We start from the raw sequence: 21,625 nt of genomic DNA on the forward strand, positions 1-21,625 counted from the left end.
GAGACGCAAAACAACCACAGAGACCCTAAACAACCACAAAGAGGCACGAAATGACCACAAAGAGACACAAAACAACCACAGACGCAAAACTAGAGACACAAAATGACAGCAAGAGACAGAAAGCAACTACAAAAATATGCAAAACAAAGACACAAAACGACCACAAAGAGACACAAAACAACGGCAAGGAGACACAAAACAATCAGAGATACAAAACTACAAAGAGACAGAAAATGGCCACAAAGAGACACAAGACAACCACAAAGAGATAACAAAACAACACATGAAGAAATCTTAAACTTTAGAACCTGTTTTTTTTCGAGGTCTAAACTCGATTTAAAACCTGCTGCTGATCCCTCACTGGCATCCCACCAATTGACGCTTTTGAGTTTGTTTTTCTTAATCAGAACTCAATTTTTAACCAGTTTTTCTTCACATTTAAGCATCAACGATGGGATTTCTGAGCCCTCAGTAGCATCTGCAGGCATAAATAAATAAAAGGTGACTTATTTGGAAGTCCAAGTTTAGGGATTTTTCTGTTTGTTTTTCCAAAGTCCACCTTTATTAATGTGAAAAACTGGCATCCGACCAACTAACACTCCACTTTTAACCAGTTTTTCTTCAAATTTAAGCATCAAGGCAGAGATTTCCCTGAGTAGCGTCTGCAGACACAAATCAACAAATAAAATCCATTTCTTGAGTGTAAATCTAAATAGTCTGGAGTGACTCCACTAACATGAGACGTAAAAAGAAGAAATCTCAACTTTGGAACCAGTTTTTTCCAAATCGAGGTCTAAATCGACCTAAAATTTGATGTTTAATTTTCATTTTCATGATATAAATCTAGCTTGAAGGTCAACATGAGGCACAAACAAACAAACTTTAACTTATTTGAAACTCCAGAGTCCAAGTTTAGGGATTTTTCTGTTTGTTTTTCCAAATTCCGCCTTTATTAATGTGAAAAACTGGTGTCTGACCAACTAACGCTCCACTTTTAACCAGTGTTTCTTCACGTCACTGATCTTCCATTTTTTTGTGCGTAAATCTAAATAATCTGTAGGGACTCGACTGAAATGAGATGTAAAAAGACTTAAAAGTTGATTTTTCAGTTTTATTTTCATGATATAAATCTAAACTTTAAGAGTCTGGAGGTCTGCATGAGGCACAAACAAAACTAAATAAACGTTTTGGAAATTCCAGCTTAAATAATCTGAATCAGACATGTTGGATGGTCATAAATAAACATCGTCAACAAACACCTGAAGACTCACCAAGAACACTGTAAACGGACAGAAATGGATCCCGTCTGAGTTTTTAATTCATTTGCAAACACAACAGACCTCTCTGTAACAGCAGGAAGGATCTGGACACGGAAATCTGAAAACCTTCCTGTGATCCGTTAAACATGAATAAAAAGTTCTTCGGGTTTGGCTCAGTGGAAGAAAGTCACTGCGTTCACCAAAGGAAAGAAATACGGAGCTTTTATAGGAAAATTAACCCTGGTTTCTTCTTTCACACATGATGATATGAGCCTCAAAGTTTACCCAGAATGCACTTTTCTTCGGTTTTTCTAAAGCTACATATCAGTAAACTCCCATCTCTTTGCTTCACTGTTGGAACTATGCATTCACTGTGGTGGTCATGGTCAGAAAAGACACTTTTACCCCATAAACTTACCCAAAATGACTCAAGAATTGTTCAAAATCAGTCAAAGGACATCCAAAATAACCCCAAAACTCACCCAAAATGATCAGAAATATCTCCAAAATAACACAAAATTGTCAAAATGATCCAACTGTGTGTACAAACACTGCTTTCATCGTCTAGAATCATCTTCAAAGTTTACCTAGAATGCACGTTTTTCCAGTTTTTCTCCAGCTACATATCATTAAATTCCCACTTCTGTTCTTCACTGTCAGGACGATGCATTCAATGTGGAGGTCCAGGTCAGAAAAGACACAAAACCAGCCTAAAAGTTTCCCCAGGATGCACTTTTTCCCCCTAAACTTCCCCAGAATGACACAAAAATTATGCAAAATGACTCAAAAAACATCCAATATAACCCCAAAACTCACCCAAAATGATCAGAAACGTCTCCTAAATGACCCAATTTTTGCTCAAAATTACAAAAACTTCTCCAAAAATGACCCAAAATTGTCAAAAATCATCCAAATGTGTGTAAAAATTATTGTTCTGACCAACCATCTACCACACATGATGATATGAGCCTTAAAGTTTACCCAGAATGACCTCTGTTCTAGTTTTTCTCCAGCTACATATCATTAAATTCCCACCTCTGTGCTTCACTGTCAGGACTATGCATTCACTGTGGTAGTCATGGTCAGAAAAGATACAAAACCAGCCTTAAAGTTTACCCAGAATGACCTTTTTCCCCTAAACGTACCCAAAATGTCTCAAAAGACATTCAAAATATCCCCAAAACTCACCTAAAATGATCAGAAACGCCTCCTACATTACTTAGTTTTCTTTCATGGTGATTTTATGTCTTTCTGAGGTTATTTCAAATCATTTGTGGCGATTTTGGGTCTTTTCAAATTGTTTTTTCACATTTTTGTAATGATTTTTTTTCTTTTCGTGCTTGTTTGCAGTGTCTTTGTGGTCATTTTGAAGCGTTTCTGATGTTTCATGGTGATTTTGTGTCTTTTTGAGGGTTTTTCATGTAATTTGTGGTGATTTTGAGTCTTTTTCTGACAATTTTGATTCTTTTTATTATGATTTGTACCTTTTATAATTGATTTTGCACGTTTTTGTGGCGATTTTGTATGCTTTTGTGTCTTTCTGTGCATGTTTGCAATGTTTTTGTGGTCATTTTGAAGCATTTTTGTGGTGTTTCATGGTGATTGTATGTCTTTTCACATAATTTGTGGCAATTTTAAGTCTTTTTGTGGCAATTTCGCACCTTTTTGAATGGATTTTGCACATTTTTGTCATGATTTTGTGTTTTTTCGTGCTTGTTTGCAGTGTCTTTGTGGTCATTTTGCAGCATTTTTGTGGTAATTTTGACTCTGTGGTGGTTTCACAGCTTTTAGTGGCGATTTAATGTCATTTGTGGCGGTTTCAAAACTTTTAGAAGTGATTTTCTGGCGTTTCATGGTGATTTTATGTCTTTTTATGGTGATTTTATGTCTTTTTGAGGGTATATCATGTAATTGGTGGTGATTTTGAGTCTTTTTCTGACAATTTCGAGTCTTTTCATTATGATTTGTGCCTGTTATAATTGATTTTGCATGTTTTTGTGGTGATTTTGTATGTTTTGTCATGATTTTGAGTGTTTCTGTGAGGTTATTTCACGTCATCTGTGGTGATTTTGTGGTCTTTTTGGGGGGATCTTGTGTCTTTGGTAGAAAATAAAGTTACTGGAGATGAACAACCAGATGGATCTGAGGAGGATTTGGGGAGATTTTGTCGAAATTTGGTTGATTTTCTCTGAAATGACCAACAATCTAAACACAAAATAACACAACAGAGGTCAACATGATTAAATAAATCCTGTATTTTTTTACCTTGGTGAACGTAATACGTCACTGATCTATTGTAGGAAAACTTAAATAAGAAATACTTCGTGCTTCTCCTGTCAGGCAGAAATTTTAAAAAAAACTATGAAATATTTGACTGTTAAATCTTTATCTTCACCGTGGACAGAAAGCTAAAAAACAAAAAAAGTTACAGCATAATGCAGCAGATAGTTCATGAAGCGTCCATCGCTCTGTTTGCACGAAGCGACAACAAGACTTAGTTTTAACTCCAGAATAAGTCCTGAAGCAGCTCCGGTCGGTCACAGTTCTTACAGTCCAGTTGTACCTCTAGTAGTTTGTTCGTTAGTCCGGTTAAATCCAGGTCGTACCGCTGGAACTCATCATCCAAGCAGACACCAGGGAGTCAGGCTCTGGTCACACTCCAGCTTGGTGTTGATGATGGTGCAGGGAGCTCCGCTGATGCTCAGCTCCTGCCGGGAATCCACCCGGTACCGCAGGTTGGTCAGGCCTCCCTCCGGGTCCACCTTAAACTGCTCCTGCAGGGGGAGGACGACGAGGGAGGTTAGAAAACTCACACTTTTCAGGTTTATAAACCATAAAAGTGGCAAAAATGAGACACAGAACGGCAAAAATGAGAAACAAAATGACAGAAATGAGATGCACAGAAACAGCTGGATCTCAGAGGTTTAAACCAAAGCAGAAGAAGAGTCGACATTATTAAAAACTGTTACAGAAATCAACTAATATTGATTTTTGCTGGTACCTGTCAGTGTCATTTTATTACGCAAAGCTTCGGCTTCATTTTCAGGACAGGAAACTGTTGTTTTTTTATGCAGAGTTTTCTAAATTCATCTGATTAACGTGGCAGGATTTACTCCATTTATTACTTAAAACACCAGAAACTAAAACCTCAGTAAAGTCAACTCATCGACAAAAAGAGCAGGAAGTGTTTAGATTCTGGAGTTACAAGAAGACAAGGTTAAAAAACACTCATCAGTACAGAAAATTCATTATTTATTTATTAGATGGATGTTATGGTGATGGCTTTTCCTTGTTTTATTGCTGGGTTTTCTGTTTGTTCATCGTATTCTAGAATAGTAACCAAGTGTTCTCCAGATCCTCGTACCTGCTTCTGAGCGGCGACCCTCTTCTGGTCCCGTTTCCTCCAGGCCGGGTCGTGGATGTGCAGGAAGGTTTTATATCCGGTGTCGATGCCATGAGGTCTGAACAGCTGAAATAAAACAGAAACCAGTCAGTCAGGTTCACTGCTCTGGAAACTGGCTGCTCTAGAAACACCTTCACATTCTTCAGGACTCGTTATCTGATCCCAAAAGTGATGCTGCACTCAGAAAAGAGGAAAACCTGAATAAATATTCACCTACAAGCTCCTCACCTGTAACTCTGCTTTTCTCAGCCGTCGGTAGAACTCGTCATCTTCTCTTCCCCAACCCCAGAACCGGTTTGACATCCCATTACACTGCAAAAAAACCACAATTAAAACTTTTAGTCTGGAGGGAAAAAATGGAGATAGAAAAATATCTACAGTATGTGGAGAAAACAACCACAATGAGACATAAAATGACAAAAACGAAACACAGAATGATAAAAATGACAGAAATGAGACATAAAATGACAAAAACAATACACAAAAAAAGAAGAATTAGACAAAATGATGAAAACGAGACAGGAAATGATAAAAAAAAAAAGTGAGGCCCAAAATGGCAAAAATGAGACTCCAAATGAGAAAAATTGTAAAAATGAGACAAAATGAAAAAAAGCAAGACTTGAAATGATAAAAATGAAAGAAAATAATAAAAATGAGGCCCAAAATAATAAAAATGAGACACAAAATGACAAAAACGAGACAAAAAAATGATAAAAATGAGGCAAAAAATGATAAAAATGAGACAAAATGACAAAAATGAGACAAAATAATGAAAATGAACACAAAATGACAAAAAACGAGACACAAAATGACAAAAATCAGACAAAAAAATGATAAAAATGAGGCAAAAAATGCTAAAAAATGAGACAAAATGACAAAAATGAGACAAAATAATGAAAATGAGACTCAAAATGATAAAAAATGAGACACAAAATGGCAAAAATGAGACTAAGCTAAGTTGTAAGAATTTCATGTCAGATCTTTAAATTCTTTAAATTAAAAACAAACTACGGTTAATCACCCCCCCGTCTTCTCCTGTACAGCTAAAAAAGAATCTTTCTACGAAAACCCTGGAATCAGCCTCACTTGTAACGCAGGTTAAGGATCTAAATAGCTTTAGAAACAAACTGGAAACAAGCAGGAGTGACTGATCCTGAGCTCATTGATTAGCTAAGCGTTAGCTGAATCCCTCGGAGCCCCGTAAATCCCTGGACCAGTACCATGTGGTAGTGCTTCTTCGTGAGCAGCAGGATTCCTCCCACGTACGTCTTGTAGTGGTACAGTGGGTGGAGCTCTGGCGACGCCACATGGAACGGGCCGTCCTCGGGGAAGCCATAGTCCAGAGCCTCGTTCAGCGGCAGCAGGTCCACGTCGTGCATCGCCAGGTAGTCGGTGTCGTTGCCGCTCTCAAGGTAGCCTACGTTGATCAAGGATGCTCGGTTGAATCTGAAACGACAACAGCACTTCTTAGTTACCACTATGGACTCTGACTCCTGGTCAATCTGGAACATGGTTTTCTGTGGTGAACATCGAAATGTTCTGGGTCAAGACCGACCAACAGGTTCTAGGTCAAAATATCCAGTTCTACGTCAAGTATAGAAAGTTTCAGGTCAGGTGAACCGTAAGTCAAAAACCATCAAGTTCCAGGTTAAAAATGTCAGGGTCAAGTACAGAAGGTTCCAGGTCCAGTCAGTTAAGCTCTAAGTCAAAACCTGCAAGTTCCAGGTCAAGATCAGAAAATTCTAGTTCAAAAATAACAAGTCCCAGGTCAACACCAGCAAGTTCCAAGTCAAACCTAGCTAGTACCATTCTAGGCCAAGCACAGAAAGTTCAAACTCAAAACTAAAAAGTTCCAGGTCAAAACTAGCTAGTACCAGATCAGGAATGACAAGTTCTAGGTCAAACCCAACAAGTTCCAGACCTGCTAAAGTACTGAAGAAACTCAGACACAAGAAAGTTTCATGGATAAAAAACACATTTGTTAAAAACTGAATAGTTTTCTATCCATCCAGGTGTCCCAGTCTAAACGCGAAATCTGATTTCTGTTCATTTCTCTTGAACCACCTTGATCATCAGTATTATGGGATGTATCCAGGTGTGAACAGTTTAGAGTCTTACAAACAATCATTGGTTCCCTGGATGTGTTTCTGGTTTCTGATCATTCGCCAGAGAAAACTTTAAGAAGTGCATTCTGGATAAACTTTAAGGTGCATGTTGGTAGGTGCTTGGTCAGAACTATTAGAGACGATGGAAGGAGCTTTTTAACACATTTGACACCAGGAATTTTGTGTCTTGTTTTTGTTATTTAATGCATCGTTCATGTTGTTTTCTGTCTTGTTTTTGTTGTTTAATGCATCGTTCATGTTGTTTGCTGTCTTGTTTCTGAGTATCTAGACACTGAAAACATGGTTTTGATCTGATGGTTTTAAAGTTTTCTTCACCGTGAAAACAAACCTGACCAACCAGAGCTCATTTTAACCGATCCAAACACCTGTGCAGACTAAACTTTGGTAGTTTCTTCTTCTGTGGTGGCCTCACCTGTAGTGATCCACCTGGTTGATGATGAGGATCTTGTGGCGGATCTTTTTCTTATTGAGAAATGTGTGCATGAAGGGCACGAACACCAGCAGCTCCTCGAAGCGCTCTCTGAACGGAACCACCAGGGCCAGTTTATGAGGACCCCAGGACAGGTCTTCCGCCGCAGATGCCTGACCGTCAGCCGGGCAGGGCGGTGGCGGCTGCTGCTGGTGGACACGGGGGTCTTCAGGTGTCATGGTGGACATGTCACCCGAACAGCTGAGCTGCAGCCAGAGCAGAGAGACCAGAACCAGAACCATGCAGAGGCCGAAAAGCTTGTAGACGGTACATTTACCAGACAGGAACCTGGAACACAGAGGAAAAGGGAAATCAAAGTTCTGTCTGGGTTCTGGTTCAAAATCTACTGAAACAGTCAGAATTTACTTTATTACATGAGGTAACTCCAGGTTCTGGGTTAAATCCTGCAAGTTCCAGACTAAAAATATGAAGTTCTAAGTCAGAACTATCAAGCATCAGGTCAAAAATATCATATTTTAGGTCAAAACCACAAAGTTACAGGTCAAGATCAACAAGGTCCGGGCCAAGACCTACAAGTTCTAGGTTAAAAATATCTGGATCTAGGTCAAAACTAGCAAGTTCCAATTGAGATTAGAAAGTTCCAGGTCAAAATGAACAAGTTCCAAGTTTATACAGAAAGTTCTGGGGTCAAAACCAGTTTCAGAGTCAAGACCAAAAAGGTCTGGTGAAGACAGTGAAATTCCAGGTCAACACCAGCAAATTTTAAGTCAAGACCAGGAGGTTCTAAGTCAAGTTCCAGGTCAAAACCAACAAGTTCCAGATCAAGTTTTACGGTAAAAATATCCCGTTTCAGGCCAAAACCAGGAAGTTCCAGTCAAAACAAACCAGTTCCAGCTCAAAAATATCAAGTTCTAGGTCAAGATCAGAAAGTTCCAGTTAAGACCAGCAAGTTCCAATTGAAACCAGAAAATTCCAGGTCACAACCAAGTTACAGGTCAAAACTAACAAATTCCAAGGCTGCACAGAAAGTTCTGGGATCAAAACCAGAAAGTTTTAAGGTCAAGACCAGAAAGGTCTAGGTCAGAAATATCAAGTTCTAGTTTGAGACCAGAAAGGTATAGGTGAAGACCATCAAGTTCCAGGTCTACACCAGCAAACTTTAAGTCAAGACCAGGAAGTTCTAAATCAAAACTAAGATTCAGGTCAAGAAGAGAAAGTTCCAGGTCAAAACCAACAAGTTCCAGGTCAAAAATATCAAGTTCTAGGTCAAGACTGGAAAGTTCCAGTTGAGACCAGTGAGTTCCAGATCAGAACCAAGTTACAGGTAAAAACTAACAAGTTGCAAGTCAAAACCAGAAAGTTCCAGGTAATAACCAAATGAGTTCCAAGTCAAGAATACAAAGTTGAAGGTCAAGACCACAAAGTTCCACTTGAGACCAACAAGTTCAAAGCGAACACTGACAAGCTTCAAATCAAAACCAGGAAGCTCCAGATCAACAAGTTCCAGGTCAAAAATATCAAGTTCTAGAGCAGAAAGTTCTGGATTAAAACCAAGAAATTAAAAAGATCAAGACCAAAAAGGTTGAAAATACCAGATTCCAGGTCTAAACTTGTCTGATTATTGATCAATAATTCCAATAATCAGCACCTACAGAGGGAACAGAAACCTTCCTGAAACCATCCCTTCATGGATGACTTGATTTAAATGAATAATGAAGGAACCCGTCAGTGAAAAGTGACGATTATTGAATAAATTGTGAATCAAGTTGTAAAATCTTGATGCTCCAACAGATGAATCCCATTCAGAGTTTCAGTCATTAGTATTGATCCAAACAATCATCAGAACCAAACAGCAAACCAACAAACTCCATTTACGTCTTATTCTTAAACTCTTATATGCTGCATTTTCACATATTTTTATGTTATAGGTACTCTGCTGAGCATTTCTTTCAGAGCTTAAACGATTAGTTGATAAACTAATTAAGATATCAGTACAGAAACAGTAAATAAAAACTAAACTTTGTTTCTTACATGCAGTGAAATCAGTCAGAAAGTCGACAAACTGGACGACAGAAGTTCCCAAACTGTGTCTCATGACTAAAGAACAGAGCTGCGGAAATTTCAGCATTAACAGCAAATTAATCAGCTGTACTGATAACTAGATAATCAATTAATAATTTAAGTAAGTTTTCCAGCAGCAAAGCACAAAAACTTGATGGTTGCAGCTTCTTAAGGGTGAGATTCTGCCTCATTTTAGTCATTTTTAGACAAAAAAAACCTCAAACACGAAGCGATTGATGGGTCAATCATTTATCGTCAAAAAGTCTTGAAAACATCCCATCGGCGCTGACAAAACTTGACAGAAACCATAAAGTTAGAAGCGTGACTCTGAGCCTGAACTATAAAATCACTTATTCAGGTATTTACATATTTATTTTTGCTTTAACGGCGGAATTATTTCATCAAAAATAAAATATTTAACAAGTTTCTGTCCGACAGACGTCAGTTGTTTACAAACCTGGTAAAATAAAATGAACGAGGACCTCGGAGGGTCCCTGAACCACAGTTTGGGAACCTCTGGTCCAAACAGAGCATCTACTCACGTCTCTTCCTGGTGGAGAACTTTAGCTGTGTCACTTCTTCAAAGGTTAGAAAGAACGTTAAGGAACAGGGTTTGTGCAGAATTCTCTCTTTAATGTCACAGAACGACACATAGAACCTTTATTCTTTATTACGACAATGAACCAAAAATGAGGCCAACAATTCTTCACTACGTTGATAAATTTACTGGCATTTCTGTCAGAATTTAGTCATCTGTGCGTGCCAACTGCATGACAATAACTCCAAATTATATAATCCATTAATTAAAAATAAAGGCTGATGTTGGTTTTTAAAAAAAAGTCAGTGAAAGATGAAAAAACATTTAAATGTTTATATTTTCATTGCATTTTTTATGTAGATGGAGATTTTAAAAAAGAAATTTAACCAAGTACAAAACAATAATAAAAACATAAATAATAAAAAAAAATTAAATCCATGTAGCATTTCTCTATAAAATAAATCTTGTGTTTCTGTTTTTTGTCAGGAAGAAAGAAACACAAGATTTAAAGGATTGAAATCCTTAAAATAATAAAAAGAATAATAATATATTTATATTGCAGTTTTTTGATGCTGATATTTTTTGTCAAAGACTAAAATATAAATCTGGCAGTGCACAAAAAATAATGCATCAGAATGAAAGCTATAAATCATTCACTTTTTTTATTTTTTTCAATGATTTATCCATACACAATTTACTCAACTTGTCTGTACTTTAAAAAAAAAAACATTATTTGAAGCAATTAATTCCGATAAAGATATCTGAACAACCTGTGTACTGTTTTTTTATTTTAGATTATTTAATAATCTTTTAAAATAAATATCCTATGCACATTTTTTCCACTTTCTTATTTTAACTATATATATATATATATATATATATATATGTATATATATATATATATAAGTTTTTATTTATATATATATTATATATATATATAAATAAAAACTTACTCAAATTTTCTGTATTTTTTTCCCCAAAAATCTATTTGATGTGATTAATTCTGATAAAGAAATCTGAACAACATGTACACTTTTACTGAACTTTACTGTGCGGTTTTTGGTTTATTTAATATATTATTTTAATCCTATTCTGCGGATTGTTTTCTTTTCTTTTCTTTCCATGTCCCTTTAAAACACTCTGAATAACTTCTGTCTGTGATAATGTGATTTATAAGTGAGATTTTAATTAATATCTACAGCAGAGGAAACACATTTCCAACTTGTTGTGACTGAAATTAAAGGAGACTTTTCCAGAGCCTCATCAAGCTGCTTTTGTGGAAGGTTTTTACTGTGAATTAAGAGAAAAATGTGAGTTTAATTTTACCTCCTCTCCTCCTTGAAGTAGAGAACAGGCTTCCTCCTCGATGAATACATCATTTTTAGACTCCAGTTGAACTAAAACTCAGACGGAACTCCTAAATTAGCCTCCATCTCCTCTCGGTTAGCTCGCGTACACCGGACCGTCCTCCATGTTGGCTCCGCGGCGCCAGTTTCCAGCTGCTGAACATCTGCTCAGTGACTGTGAGCCGTTAAAGTCCCGGTTACAGCTGTGGATCCATGCTAGCTCCGTTAGCTAGCTCCGTTAGCCAGCTGGTGGACACGTAGCATTAGCATTAGCAAGTAGCATTAGCATGTAGCGGTTCGGACTCACCGCCGCTCTGGGTACGGACCCGCTGCCTCCCGGCTTCCCTCCGCGGCACCGACCGTCACCGAGGCTCCGTTAGAGTCTCACCGCGGCGGGAAGTCACATTTTACAGGACAGACACCGATCGGAGAAACGTTTCAGGCTCAATTCACGTAGGGAAACATCAAACAGAAGCCGATTGTAGTGCGGTACGATCTCGATGTGGGTCCGAGTGGAAACAGAGGCGGTGACACGCAAAGGTTCTTACCCCCATTTATTTCATTTAAAGGAACAGTCCAGAAGTTTGGGCTCAAGAGAACTCAGAGGTTCTTCTACATTTACTAACTCCACTACATGTTTGAGATTATTATTTTATCTGACACGTTTTACAGTCAAAATCTATATTTATCTTGTGAAATTTAACAGATTAAACCAGTGAAGAACCAGATGTTTTTTTAACACTATTATCTATATTAAAGCAGAGACTGCTCAGATATTTTTATACAGTTGACTCTAATTTGAATTCATATTGTAACAGTAGGTAAAATATTAAGCTATTTATCCACCAAATATAACCATCCATCTATCCATCATCCATCCTCTTATCTGGGGTTGGCTCGTGGAGGCAGCAGATGAAGCAGGTCATTCCAGACGTTCCTCCTCCCAGCAACACTTTCTAGCTCTTCCTGGAGGATCCCGAGGCGTTCCATGGCCAGATGAGATATATAATCCCTCCAGAGGGTTCTGGGTCTACCCCGGGGTCTCCTCCCAGGTGGACGTGTTCAGAAAACCTCCAAAGGAAGTCTCCCTGGAGGATCTGAATCAGATGTCCAAACCACCTCAGCTGGTTCCTTTAGAGGTGAAGGATCAGCAGCTCTACTCTGAGCTCCCTCTGGATGTCTGAGCTTCTCCCCCTATCTCTAAGGCTGAGTCCAGCCAGCCTACGGAGGAAGCTCATTTCAGATGCTTGTATCATTCTTTGGATCACTACCCAGATCTCATGATCATAGGTGAGGGTTGGAACGTAGATGGACGGTAAACTGAGAGCTTCTCCTTGAGGCTCAGCTGTCTCTTCACCACGACGGTTCGGTCCAACGCCTTCATTACTGCTGACGCTGCACCAATCCTCCTGTCCATCTCTGGCTCCATTTTCCCATCACTCGTGAACAAGACCCTGAGATACTTGAAGTCCTTCTCTTGGGGAAGCAACTCCCCCCAACCCAGAGGGAGAATCCACCAATTTCCATCAGAGAACCATGGCCTCAGACTTGGAGGTTCTGATCCTCATCCCCACTGCTTCACACTCGGCTGCAAACCGCTCCAGTGCTGCTGAAGGTCTGAGGAACCAACAGAACCACATCATCTGCAAAAAGAGACGCAATCCTGAGGTCCCCCAAACCAGACACCCTCCACACCCTGAGATCCTGTCCATGAAGACCACAAACAGGATCAGAGACCAGGGACAGCCCTGGAGGAGTCCAACACCCACTGGAAACGAGTCTGACTTTGTGCTGAGTATGAGGACACAGCTGTCACTTTGGTTGTTCAGGGACCGAATGGCTCGTATCAGAGAGCCTGGTACCCCATACTCCCTCAGTACCCCGTACTCCCTCAGTACCCCGTACTCCCTCAGTACTCCGTACTCCCTCAGTACCCCGTACTCCCTCAGTACTCCGTACTCCCTCAGTACCCCGTACTCCCTCAGTACTCCGTACTCCCTCAGTACCCCGTACTCCCTCAGTACCCCGTACTCCCTCAGTACTCCGTACTCCCTCAGTACCCCGTACTCCCTCAGTACCCCGTACTCCCTCAGTACCCCGTACTCCCTCAGTACTCCGTACTCCCTCAGTACCCCGTACTCCCTCAGTACCCCGTACTCCCTCAGTACCCCGTACTCCCTCAGTACCCCGTACTCCCTCAGTACTCCGTATTCCCTCAGTACTCCGTACTCCCTCAGTACTCCATATTCCCTCAGTACTCCATACTCCCTCAGTACTCCATACTCCCTCAGTACTCCATACTCCCTCAGTATCCCCCCACAGAGCCTCTCAGGGACATTGTCGTAGGACTTCTCCAGATCCACAAAACACATGTAGACTGGCAGGTCGGACTCCCATGACCCCCTCAGCAGCTTCACAAGGGTGAAGAGTTGGTCCACCGTTCCATGACCAGGATGCAATCGATGCTCCTCCTGGATCTGAGGTTCAACAATCACTCGGAGTCTCCCTTCCAGCACCTTAGAGTAAACTTTCCCAGGAGGCTGAGAAGTGTGATATCCGGTAGTTGGAACTCACTCTCCAGTCACCCTTTTTGAAACTAGGAACCACCACCCCAGTCTGCGACTCCACAGCACCGTACCTGATGCTCATGCCACACTGTAGAGACGTGTCACATGCCGTGTGTAAAAATATTTTTAAAATAGTGACATACATAGAAAATACCTCAATATCTTCATTAAACAAATAAAATGGAATATAAATACTCTTTGTTCTATTCAAAAGTCTGGAAATATGCTCCGCTGCATTTATCCGATTTTCTATTACTAATTATATGAAATGTCATTAAAAAAAAGATGAAACTACCCAACAATGAATTTCCTGAGGATATAGGTGAGACCTGAAAAACAGTTTAATTCCAGTAACCAGGCAACAGTTTGTTGTGTTTGGGTTTTATTATTTTGTCGTAACGTTTCTCTCAAATTTATGTTTCAAATACTTCTCTTTCCCTCTGAAAATGCAATAGTTACAGCGTATAAAAGCGACAGAAAACAAAAACAAGACACAAAAATGACAAAAACAAGACAGAAAATGATAAAAATAAGACAAAATGACAAAAACAAGACACAAAACAAAAACGACACAAAACGACAAAAACAAGGCAGAAAACGACAGACACAAAACGACAAAAAATAAGACATAAAACGACAAAACCAACACACAAAATGACAAAAATTTGATAAAAATTGACAAAACGACAGTTTGTTGTGTTTGTTTGGGTTTTATTATATTTTGTCGTCACATTTCTCTCAAATTTATGTTTCAAATACTTTTCTTTCCCTCTGAAAATACAACATAGTTACAGCGTATAAAAACTCATCAAAGTGACTTTATAAGCTGAGAAATATTACAAGAATAAAGGAAACTCGGTCCGTCACCCACACAAACCAGAAGAAACTCGATCCCAGTGCAACTTTAGACTGACTTCAATTCTACGTTTTCAGAAAACTGAAAGCTACCAGCAACAAAACAGATTATTTTAAAAACAGAAACTAAATCTCCATAACCGAGGAGGGAAAACTCAGATGATCTGCACAGCGTCTTTAAATCTGCTTTCAGGTGTTTGTTTCTCACATTTCTGCAGCTTTTTGTTGTGAAGAATCTATCAGAGGAGTTGAAAATGGCTTTTCAGGTTCATTAAATGTATGTTTTTCCTCTTCAGATCGACAAGAAGTACATTCAGATTCACTCGAACGCAGCGACAAATAGAAAATCGTCTTTTCAGATTTTACTGGAGCGAAGAAAAGGTTTGAGTCGAACTGCATCTGAGAAAAAACAATGATGTTTCTGAGATGAAGAGTCGCAGTTTGAGTCAATAAAAATGATTAGAAAACATTTAGAAATGATTTACAATGATAAAGAAAAAAGAACATTTTCTCTTTTTGGTGTTTTTCTCACTAGTTTAATTCAGAAATGGCAGAAATTGTATATTTATTTTAAATAATTGCAGATTATTTGGATTTGTTGGTTGTTTTGTCTAAAAAAACATTAAAAATCCGCTGAAATCTTCTTTAAATTTTGTGCTTAAACAAAACTCTGAAAACCTGAAATATTCCATTTACTGACTGTATAATAAAGAAGAAAATGTCTCTTTTTACACAGAAATCTGTGTTCTTCACTATTGTGCTTGAAAAACAACTAAAGCTACACTAGAATTTGTAATAATTGCAGATTATTTGGACTGATTGTTTCGGCTAACAAAAACCGTCAAAAATCTGCTGAAATCTTCTTTGAATTTTGTGTTAAAAAAAGTCTGAAAACCTGAATATTCCATTTATTCTGACTGTATAATAAAGAAAAATGTCTCTTTTAGACAGAATTCTGCTTGAATTAGGCCTTTTACACTGTTTTTCTTATTTAAATTTTGCGTTTTAGTCAAACAAAACTGTGAAAACCTGAAATATTCTATTTATTCTGACTGTATAATAAAGAAAATCTGTGTTCTTCACTATTTTTGCTTGAAAAACAACTAAAACTATGATATAATTTGTAGTAATTGCAGATTTGGATGTGCTGATTGCTTCATCTAAAAAAATAAACATCAAAAATCTGCCAGAATCTTCTTTAAATTTTGTGTTTTGTTAAACAAAAAAGTCTGAAATCTGAAATATTTAATTTACAGTACAAAGAAAATCAGCAAATTTCCTCTTTTTAGACAAATAAATCTGAAGAAATGTCGGCTTTTCACAGTTTGCTTAAAAAAAACCCAAAATTTTTAACAGATAACTGGAATATCTGCAGATTCCTTAGATAGTTTCAGCTCTTTTTTGCCTCGAACTCTAAGTTTTGGTGTTTAAATAAAAGTGTGAAACCTCGATAATCAGCGACTACACTTCACTTTTATTCAGTTCATCTGCAGCAGAAAAAACGAGCGGCAGAATTCTTGGACAGCCCGTAAACCCTACTTTAGTTTCCTCCGACAGCATCTCTAGCGGCCGGTAACGACAAAAACACAGCCGGTAATAAATACACATGATCCCTGACGCTGGAGACGGGAGGGGCTGCTGACAAAACAACAACAACAACAACAACAAGCGTGTTGTTTTCAAACCAAATGCTGCAGCTGCATCCTAGTCCGACAACCGCTCAGTACTGCATCCATCAGAGGCCACAAAGACACACAAAGTGACTACAAAGACACACAAAGTGACCACAAAGACACGCAGTGACCACAAAGACACGCAAAGTGACCACAAAGACACGCAAAGTGACTACAAAGACACGCAAAGTGACCACAAAGACACGCAGTGACCACAAAGACACGCAAAGTGACCACAAAGACACGCAAAGTGACTACAAAGACACGCAAAGTGACTGCAAAGACACACAAAGTGATCACGGACAGATACAAAATGACCACAAAGACACACAAAATAATGACAAGGACACACAAAGTGACCACAAGGACACAAAAATGAACCACAAAGACACACAAAGTGACCCAAAAGACACACAAAATGACCAAAGACACACCAGGACTACCACAGTAAATGCATAGTCCTGACAGTGAAGCACAGAGGCGTTTTGTGTGCGTTTGTGGTCATTTTGTGTCTCATTGTTGTCATTTTTTGAGTCTTTGTGGTCATTTTGTGTCTCTGTTGTCACTTTGTGTATCTATGTGGTCGTTTTGTGTCACTTTATGTGTCTTTGTGGTCACTTTGTGCATCTTCGTAGTCATTTTGTGTATCTTTTCGGTCACTTTGCATGTCCTTGTCATTATTTTGTGTGTCTTTGTGGTCATTATGTGTCTCAATGTTGTCATTTTGTGTGTCTTTGTGGTTATGTTGTGTGTTTTTATGGTTATTTTGTGTGTCTTTGTGGCTGGATTCTCCTCGGCAGTTTCTCCCCTGAAAGCCACTCAGTACTGCATCCATCAGTAGAGACCAAACACACACCCACTCATACAGACACACAAGCACAGACACACACTCTCACACTGGGAGCGTCTACACCAGTTTCTTGGCCTCGAAGAAGCTCTTGAGGTGCCTCATCTGCCAGATGCCGATGGCCACCAGGATGAGGGTCTGGACGATGGACCACCACAGGACCCTCTGGTTGGTGGACTCACTGGTCTGACGGAAACGCTCCTCCCGGTACTGAGGGGGGACAGACAGCAGGGGGCGCTCAGTGGACATTCACAGCTCTGAGGTGCAGCAAACAACAAGTAAAACAAGAGGTTCTAAACTGTCAACACCTGCAGTGGTTCTAAGATCAGAAATACACACTTCAGAAAGATTAGGCTGAAAATAGAAACACAAAAGAACACACCTGTGATTTACAATCAGTCTAAGCACACACAAAATGACCACAAAGACGCACAAAATGACCACAAAGACGCACAAAATGACCACAAAGATGCAAAAAATGACCACAAAGACGCACAAAATGACCACAAACACACACAAAATGACCACAAAGATGCAAAAAATGACCACACACACAAAATGACCACAGAAACACACAAAATGACTACAAACACACGCAAAGTGGCCACAAAGACACACAAAACAAACACAAACACACCAGGACTACCACAGTGAATGCATAGTCCTGACAGTGGGTTAGGGTGGTCACTGAGGCGTTTTGTGTGTCTTTGTGATCATTTTGTGCGTCTCAGTGGTAATTTTTGTAGTTTTTAGTTTCCAATAATTCTGTCAGAGTGATACGTCTTCACTAACTGAGCGTCTCACGTCAGTTTCAGGATCTTTGTTCTTCCAGTTAAACTTCTATCAGAGCTTTGTCGTTTGAATCTGGACCTTCAGTGTTGGGATCAGTCAGGGTCAGATCCAGTTTAAGTGTTTAGTTTAGGTTCTGTGTTAAAGATTAAAGGCTCCAGGACAGAAGTAACTAACTGGATCCAGGACCCTGATCCCCCACTGACTGACCCTCTGGTAGTTCTGCTCCTTCTGGATCTGGTCCACCTGCTCCACCAGCTGTCGGACTCTCAGCTGCAGCTCTGTCAGTTTGTCTTTGGCGGCGATCTCAGCGTAGTTGTTGGCGTGTTCTCCTACCTGGATGTCCAGGTGAACCCTCTGCAGCAGAAAGTGACACAGTTATCATCATCACTGATCTGCAGCTGCACTAAAATAACAGTTAAAGTCTCCAGGGAAACTGAGCTCCAGATGGACATCAGCATTTTTAATAACTAGTGGCTCTGAATTATCAGAAATGTGCAGAATTTTTACTAGTTATCTGTAATTTATCAACAGGGGAAAAAAAATCAGTGAAACAACATTTATTTTAAAAAATCTAAAAATAAAAAATATGTCAAGAAATTATTAGTTTTTAAATAACTGTTGTTTTTTTAAATAATTGTTTTATTAATTTTAATTTTTATATATATATATATATATATATATATATATATATATATATATATTTATATTTATATATATATATATATATATATATATATATATATATATATATATATATATATATGTATTTTTTAAATAGCTTGTTTTTTAAATAATTGTTGTTTTATTAATTTTAATTTTTTATATATATATTTTTTTGTAGGTATTTTTTTAATAACTTGTTATAATGATATTAATTATACATATAGATAGCTTTACATTTATTTATTTAATGTAGATATTTTTAAAGAATTATTGTTTAATTGACTTAAATTATAATTTTTTTTAAATTGTGCACATTTTTAAAATAACTTTTATTGATTTTAATTACACATCAATTTTTTTTTACATGAATTTGTTTTTAGTAGATATTTTTGTAAATTGTTCTATTGGTTTTAATCATATATTTTTTTTTATTAATTTATTTTTTGTAGTTTTAAATAACTTGTTTTATTGATTTGAATTATATATATATTTTTCATTTATTTTTTGTTCTTTTTTTAAATAACAGTTGTTTTATTGATTTTAACTCCATGTATATATATATATATATATATATATATATATATATATATATATATATGTGTGTGTGTATATATATATGTGTATATATGTGTGTGTATATATATATATATATATATATATATATATATATATATATATATATATATATATATATATATATATATACTAGTTTATTCTTGAGCTCATAAGATTGAACAATCAGCTAAAAATATCAATATTTTACAGATATTTGATTTTTCTTTTTTTTTTTTTTTACAGTTTTGAACAATACATAGTTTTTTTTAGCCAGATTTTCTCAGTGTTGTCTGATTTGCTTTTCTGGTCTGGAGTCCTAAATGTTTCTGTGATGTAGCGACTGGACGGCGTCTCCTCACCAACATGCCGCCGGCGAACAGCGAGAACTTGGAGGAGTTGGAGTGCAGACAGATCTGATGCTCTCCAGGAGTGTGAGACGTGAAGGTGAAGCGACCTTCAGAGCCGTACTGCCGAGACAGAATCACCTGCAGGAGGCAAAAACAGACGTCAAACCTGATAAAGACGAGTTTATTTCATCAGGAAAACAACAACTCACAAGTAAGAACAACTAAAGGAGACACCAGAAGATATTAATGAGACCTGCAGGGGTTTGACTGCTTCTAGTTTCTATTCAAAGGCGTAGAGACGACTTAAAACTGGTTCTGAATACAACAAGATCTGTTAGGTGTGGCCACTTTGTGTCTCTTTGTGGTCGTTTTGTGCGTCTTTGTCGTCATTTTGTGTGTCTTTGTGGTTATTTATTGTCTCTTTGTGATTATTTTGTGTCTCCTTGTGGGCGTTTTGTGTCTCTTTGTGATTGTTTTGTGTGTCTTTATGAACATTTTGTGTCTCTTTGTGGTCGTTTTGTGTCTCTTTGTGGTCGTTTTGTGTGTCTTAGAGGTCACTTTGTGTCTCTTCATGGTTACTTTGTGTGCTGAAGCTGCTGAAGTGACGATAAAGAAAGAATGCAGACGTTAAAGAAGAATACAGACGTTAAAGACACGTCATTAAAGTTGATTTTTAACGTTTCCGTCACCTTTTCATCAGGATCTTTGACCTCCACATACATCCCCAGACCCTGGGTGGCCTGCAGATATTCTTCTCTCTGCTTGTCGTACAGCTGAGTGCGATAGTTTCCTGCAGAAGATCACAAAAACAGAGTTTAACGTCACTAATTATCTGCAGCAAAAAGCTGCAACAAACAGGTTTCTTTATGGATTTACTGACTGAATTTACTCGTCGTTTTCAGGATGAACTGACCTCAAAAATCCCAGATTACTAACAGGGAAAATGTGAAAATAATAAAACTGAAGAAGCAGAAAACTATTACATTAATAATCAACTATTTGGGTAATTGAATAACTTTTAAGTTTTTTAAAAAGCTTGCATGCTCTCAAATGTGAATATTCTCCAGTTTAATCCCAACTCTTGGAGTCTTTTGGTCTATGGACACAATAAAACATTTAAGGATACCATCTTTATCTCTAGGAAACATTTATTGACATTTTCATTCAACATTTTTGAGACCAAACAACCAAAAACTAATGAACAATGACAGTAATTGTTATCTGCAGCCCTAGATGTTTGCCGCTGTTTCTCTACATTCAGCAGGAAGAGAGGATCTGACAGCCAACCCACTTCCTGACAGGACTCAGGGCTGTAATGTGCTGGTTTCTAATTCATTCAGCTGCTTTTATATTCGCACAGAAAGTAACAGAATGAACATTTATTAATTTTAAAGAAGGATTCAACAACCTGAAGACCTAATTTTAACCCTCAACTTCAGTGTAGTTTTGAGTTATTAGTCACTATGATTCAGCAGGAGACGTAATTCATTCAAAATCCTGTTTAAAAGGGAAAAAAAATGCAGAAAAATGCACTTAATGATTGTTGCTAGCTTCTAATATATTCAAGTTTCATCACAAACACTCCCTAAAAGTCAGACTTTAGCTTTTAACCAGCCTCTCTACTCTAGCTAAACCAGCATTTTTTAAGACTAATTCACCAAAATGATGATAAAGTATAAATCCCTGTGAGAATATTAACTAAATCGAGCAGTATTTCGGTGTTTGCAGACTTTCTGAGGAAACGACACACAACTTTAGCTCCGCTAACCGATTAGCTCACTAGCTAAAGTTGTTAGCATTGGCTGCTAGCCACCGCCACTCACCGATGATCATCGTCTCGTCCGGAATCTCTTCGATGAAACATTTCTTCTCGGTCTCCCCGATGTGAAAATACAGAGAAGACACGGAGCTGCACAGAAAGTTCAGCAGCAAAACTGAAAACACGCACGACCGCATCCTGATCCGGACCGACACCATCTTCCTGCCGGGACTCAGCTCACACCGGGCATGCGCGGACACGGCAGTGCCACGTAAACTCTCGCCAGGTTCCGGCCAATCAGCGTGCCCCCCAGAGGATGCTGGGAGTAGTAGTTCTTAAGGCTACGTGCACGAAAATGCACTACATCACAACAGTTTCTGCGGAGTAGAAATGGTTATATTTGA

At 38.2% G+C, this 21,625-nt stretch overlaps 2 protein-coding genes across 3 annotated transcripts; both read right to left on the reverse strand.

The window, feature by feature from the left end:
• Positions 1-1,097: 1,097 nt before the first annotated feature.
• On the reverse strand, positions 1,098-11,656 carry b4galt7 (xylosylprotein beta 1,4-galactosyltransferase, polypeptide 7 (galactosyltransferase I)). 2 transcript variants are annotated; one of them, XM_035941332.2, is made up of 7 exons: positions 11,144-11,656; positions 9,822-9,857; positions 7,201-7,545; positions 5,883-6,108; positions 4,891-4,974; positions 4,624-4,728; positions 1,098-4,033 (listed from the first exon to the last, which is right to left on the reverse strand). In XM_035941332.2, the coding sequence occupies exons 1-7, from the start codon at positions 11,194-11,196 to the stop codon at positions 3,878-3,880; spliced, it is 1,005 nt and encodes a 334-aa protein (XP_035797225.1). In that variant the 5' UTR covers positions 11,197-11,656; the 3' UTR covers positions 1,098-3,877. The 2 variants fall into 2 exon arrangements, with proteins under 2 accessions (XP_035797225.1, XP_023150627.1); XM_023294859.3 differs by lacking the exon at positions 9,822-9,857 and having other exon boundaries at positions 11,144-11,653.
• Positions 11,657-14,420: 2,764 nt separating this feature from the next.
• Positions 14,421-21,466, reverse strand: tmed9 (transmembrane p24 trafficking protein 9). Its single transcript, XM_023294860.3, has 5 exons — positions 21,286-21,466; positions 20,152-20,252; positions 19,475-19,600; positions 18,105-18,251; positions 14,421-17,315 (listed from the first exon to the last, which is right to left on the reverse strand). Exons 1-5 carry the CDS (start codon positions 21,437-21,439, stop codon positions 17,166-17,168), a joined length of 678 nt encoding a protein of 225 aa, XP_023150628.2. The 5' UTR covers positions 21,440-21,466; the 3' UTR covers positions 14,421-17,165.
• Positions 21,467-21,625: the final 159 nt, after the last annotated feature.

This window comes from Amphiprion ocellaris, chromosome 13 (genome assembly GCF_022539595.1).
Source record: "Amphiprion ocellaris isolate individual 3 ecotype Okinawa chromosome 13, ASM2253959v1, whole genome shotgun sequence".
Lineage (NCBI taxonomy): Eukaryota > Metazoa > Chordata > Actinopteri > Pomacentridae > Amphiprion > Amphiprion ocellaris.

Bases quoted from the DNA above. Each gene is read 5' to 3' on its own strand.
- tmed9 (XM_023294860.3), bottom strand. From the start codon at position 21,439: ATGGTGTCGGTCCGGATCAGGATGCGGTCGTGCGTGTTTTCAGTTTTG. The intron at 19,601-20,151 runs GTGACGGAAACG...TGCCTCCTGCAG, and splicing joins TCAAAGATCCTGATGAAAAG to GTGATTCTGTCTCGGCAGTA. The intron at 17,316-18,104 runs GTCAGTCAGTGG...GTCCCCCCTCAG, and splicing joins AGGAGCAGAACTACCAGAGG to TACCGGGAGGAGCGTTTCCG.
- b4galt7 (XM_035941332.2), bottom strand. From the start codon at position 11,196: ATGATGTATTCATCGAGGAGGAAGCCTGTTCTCTACTTCAAGGAGGAG. The intron at 7,546-9,821 runs GTGAGTAGATGC...TCTGTGTTCCAG, and splicing joins GTTCTCCACCAGGAAGAGAC to GTTCCTGTCTGGTAAATGTA. The intron at 6,109-7,200 runs GTGAGGCCACCA...TTGTCGTTTCAG, and splicing joins AACCAGGTGGATCACTACAG to ATTCAACCGAGCATCCTTGA.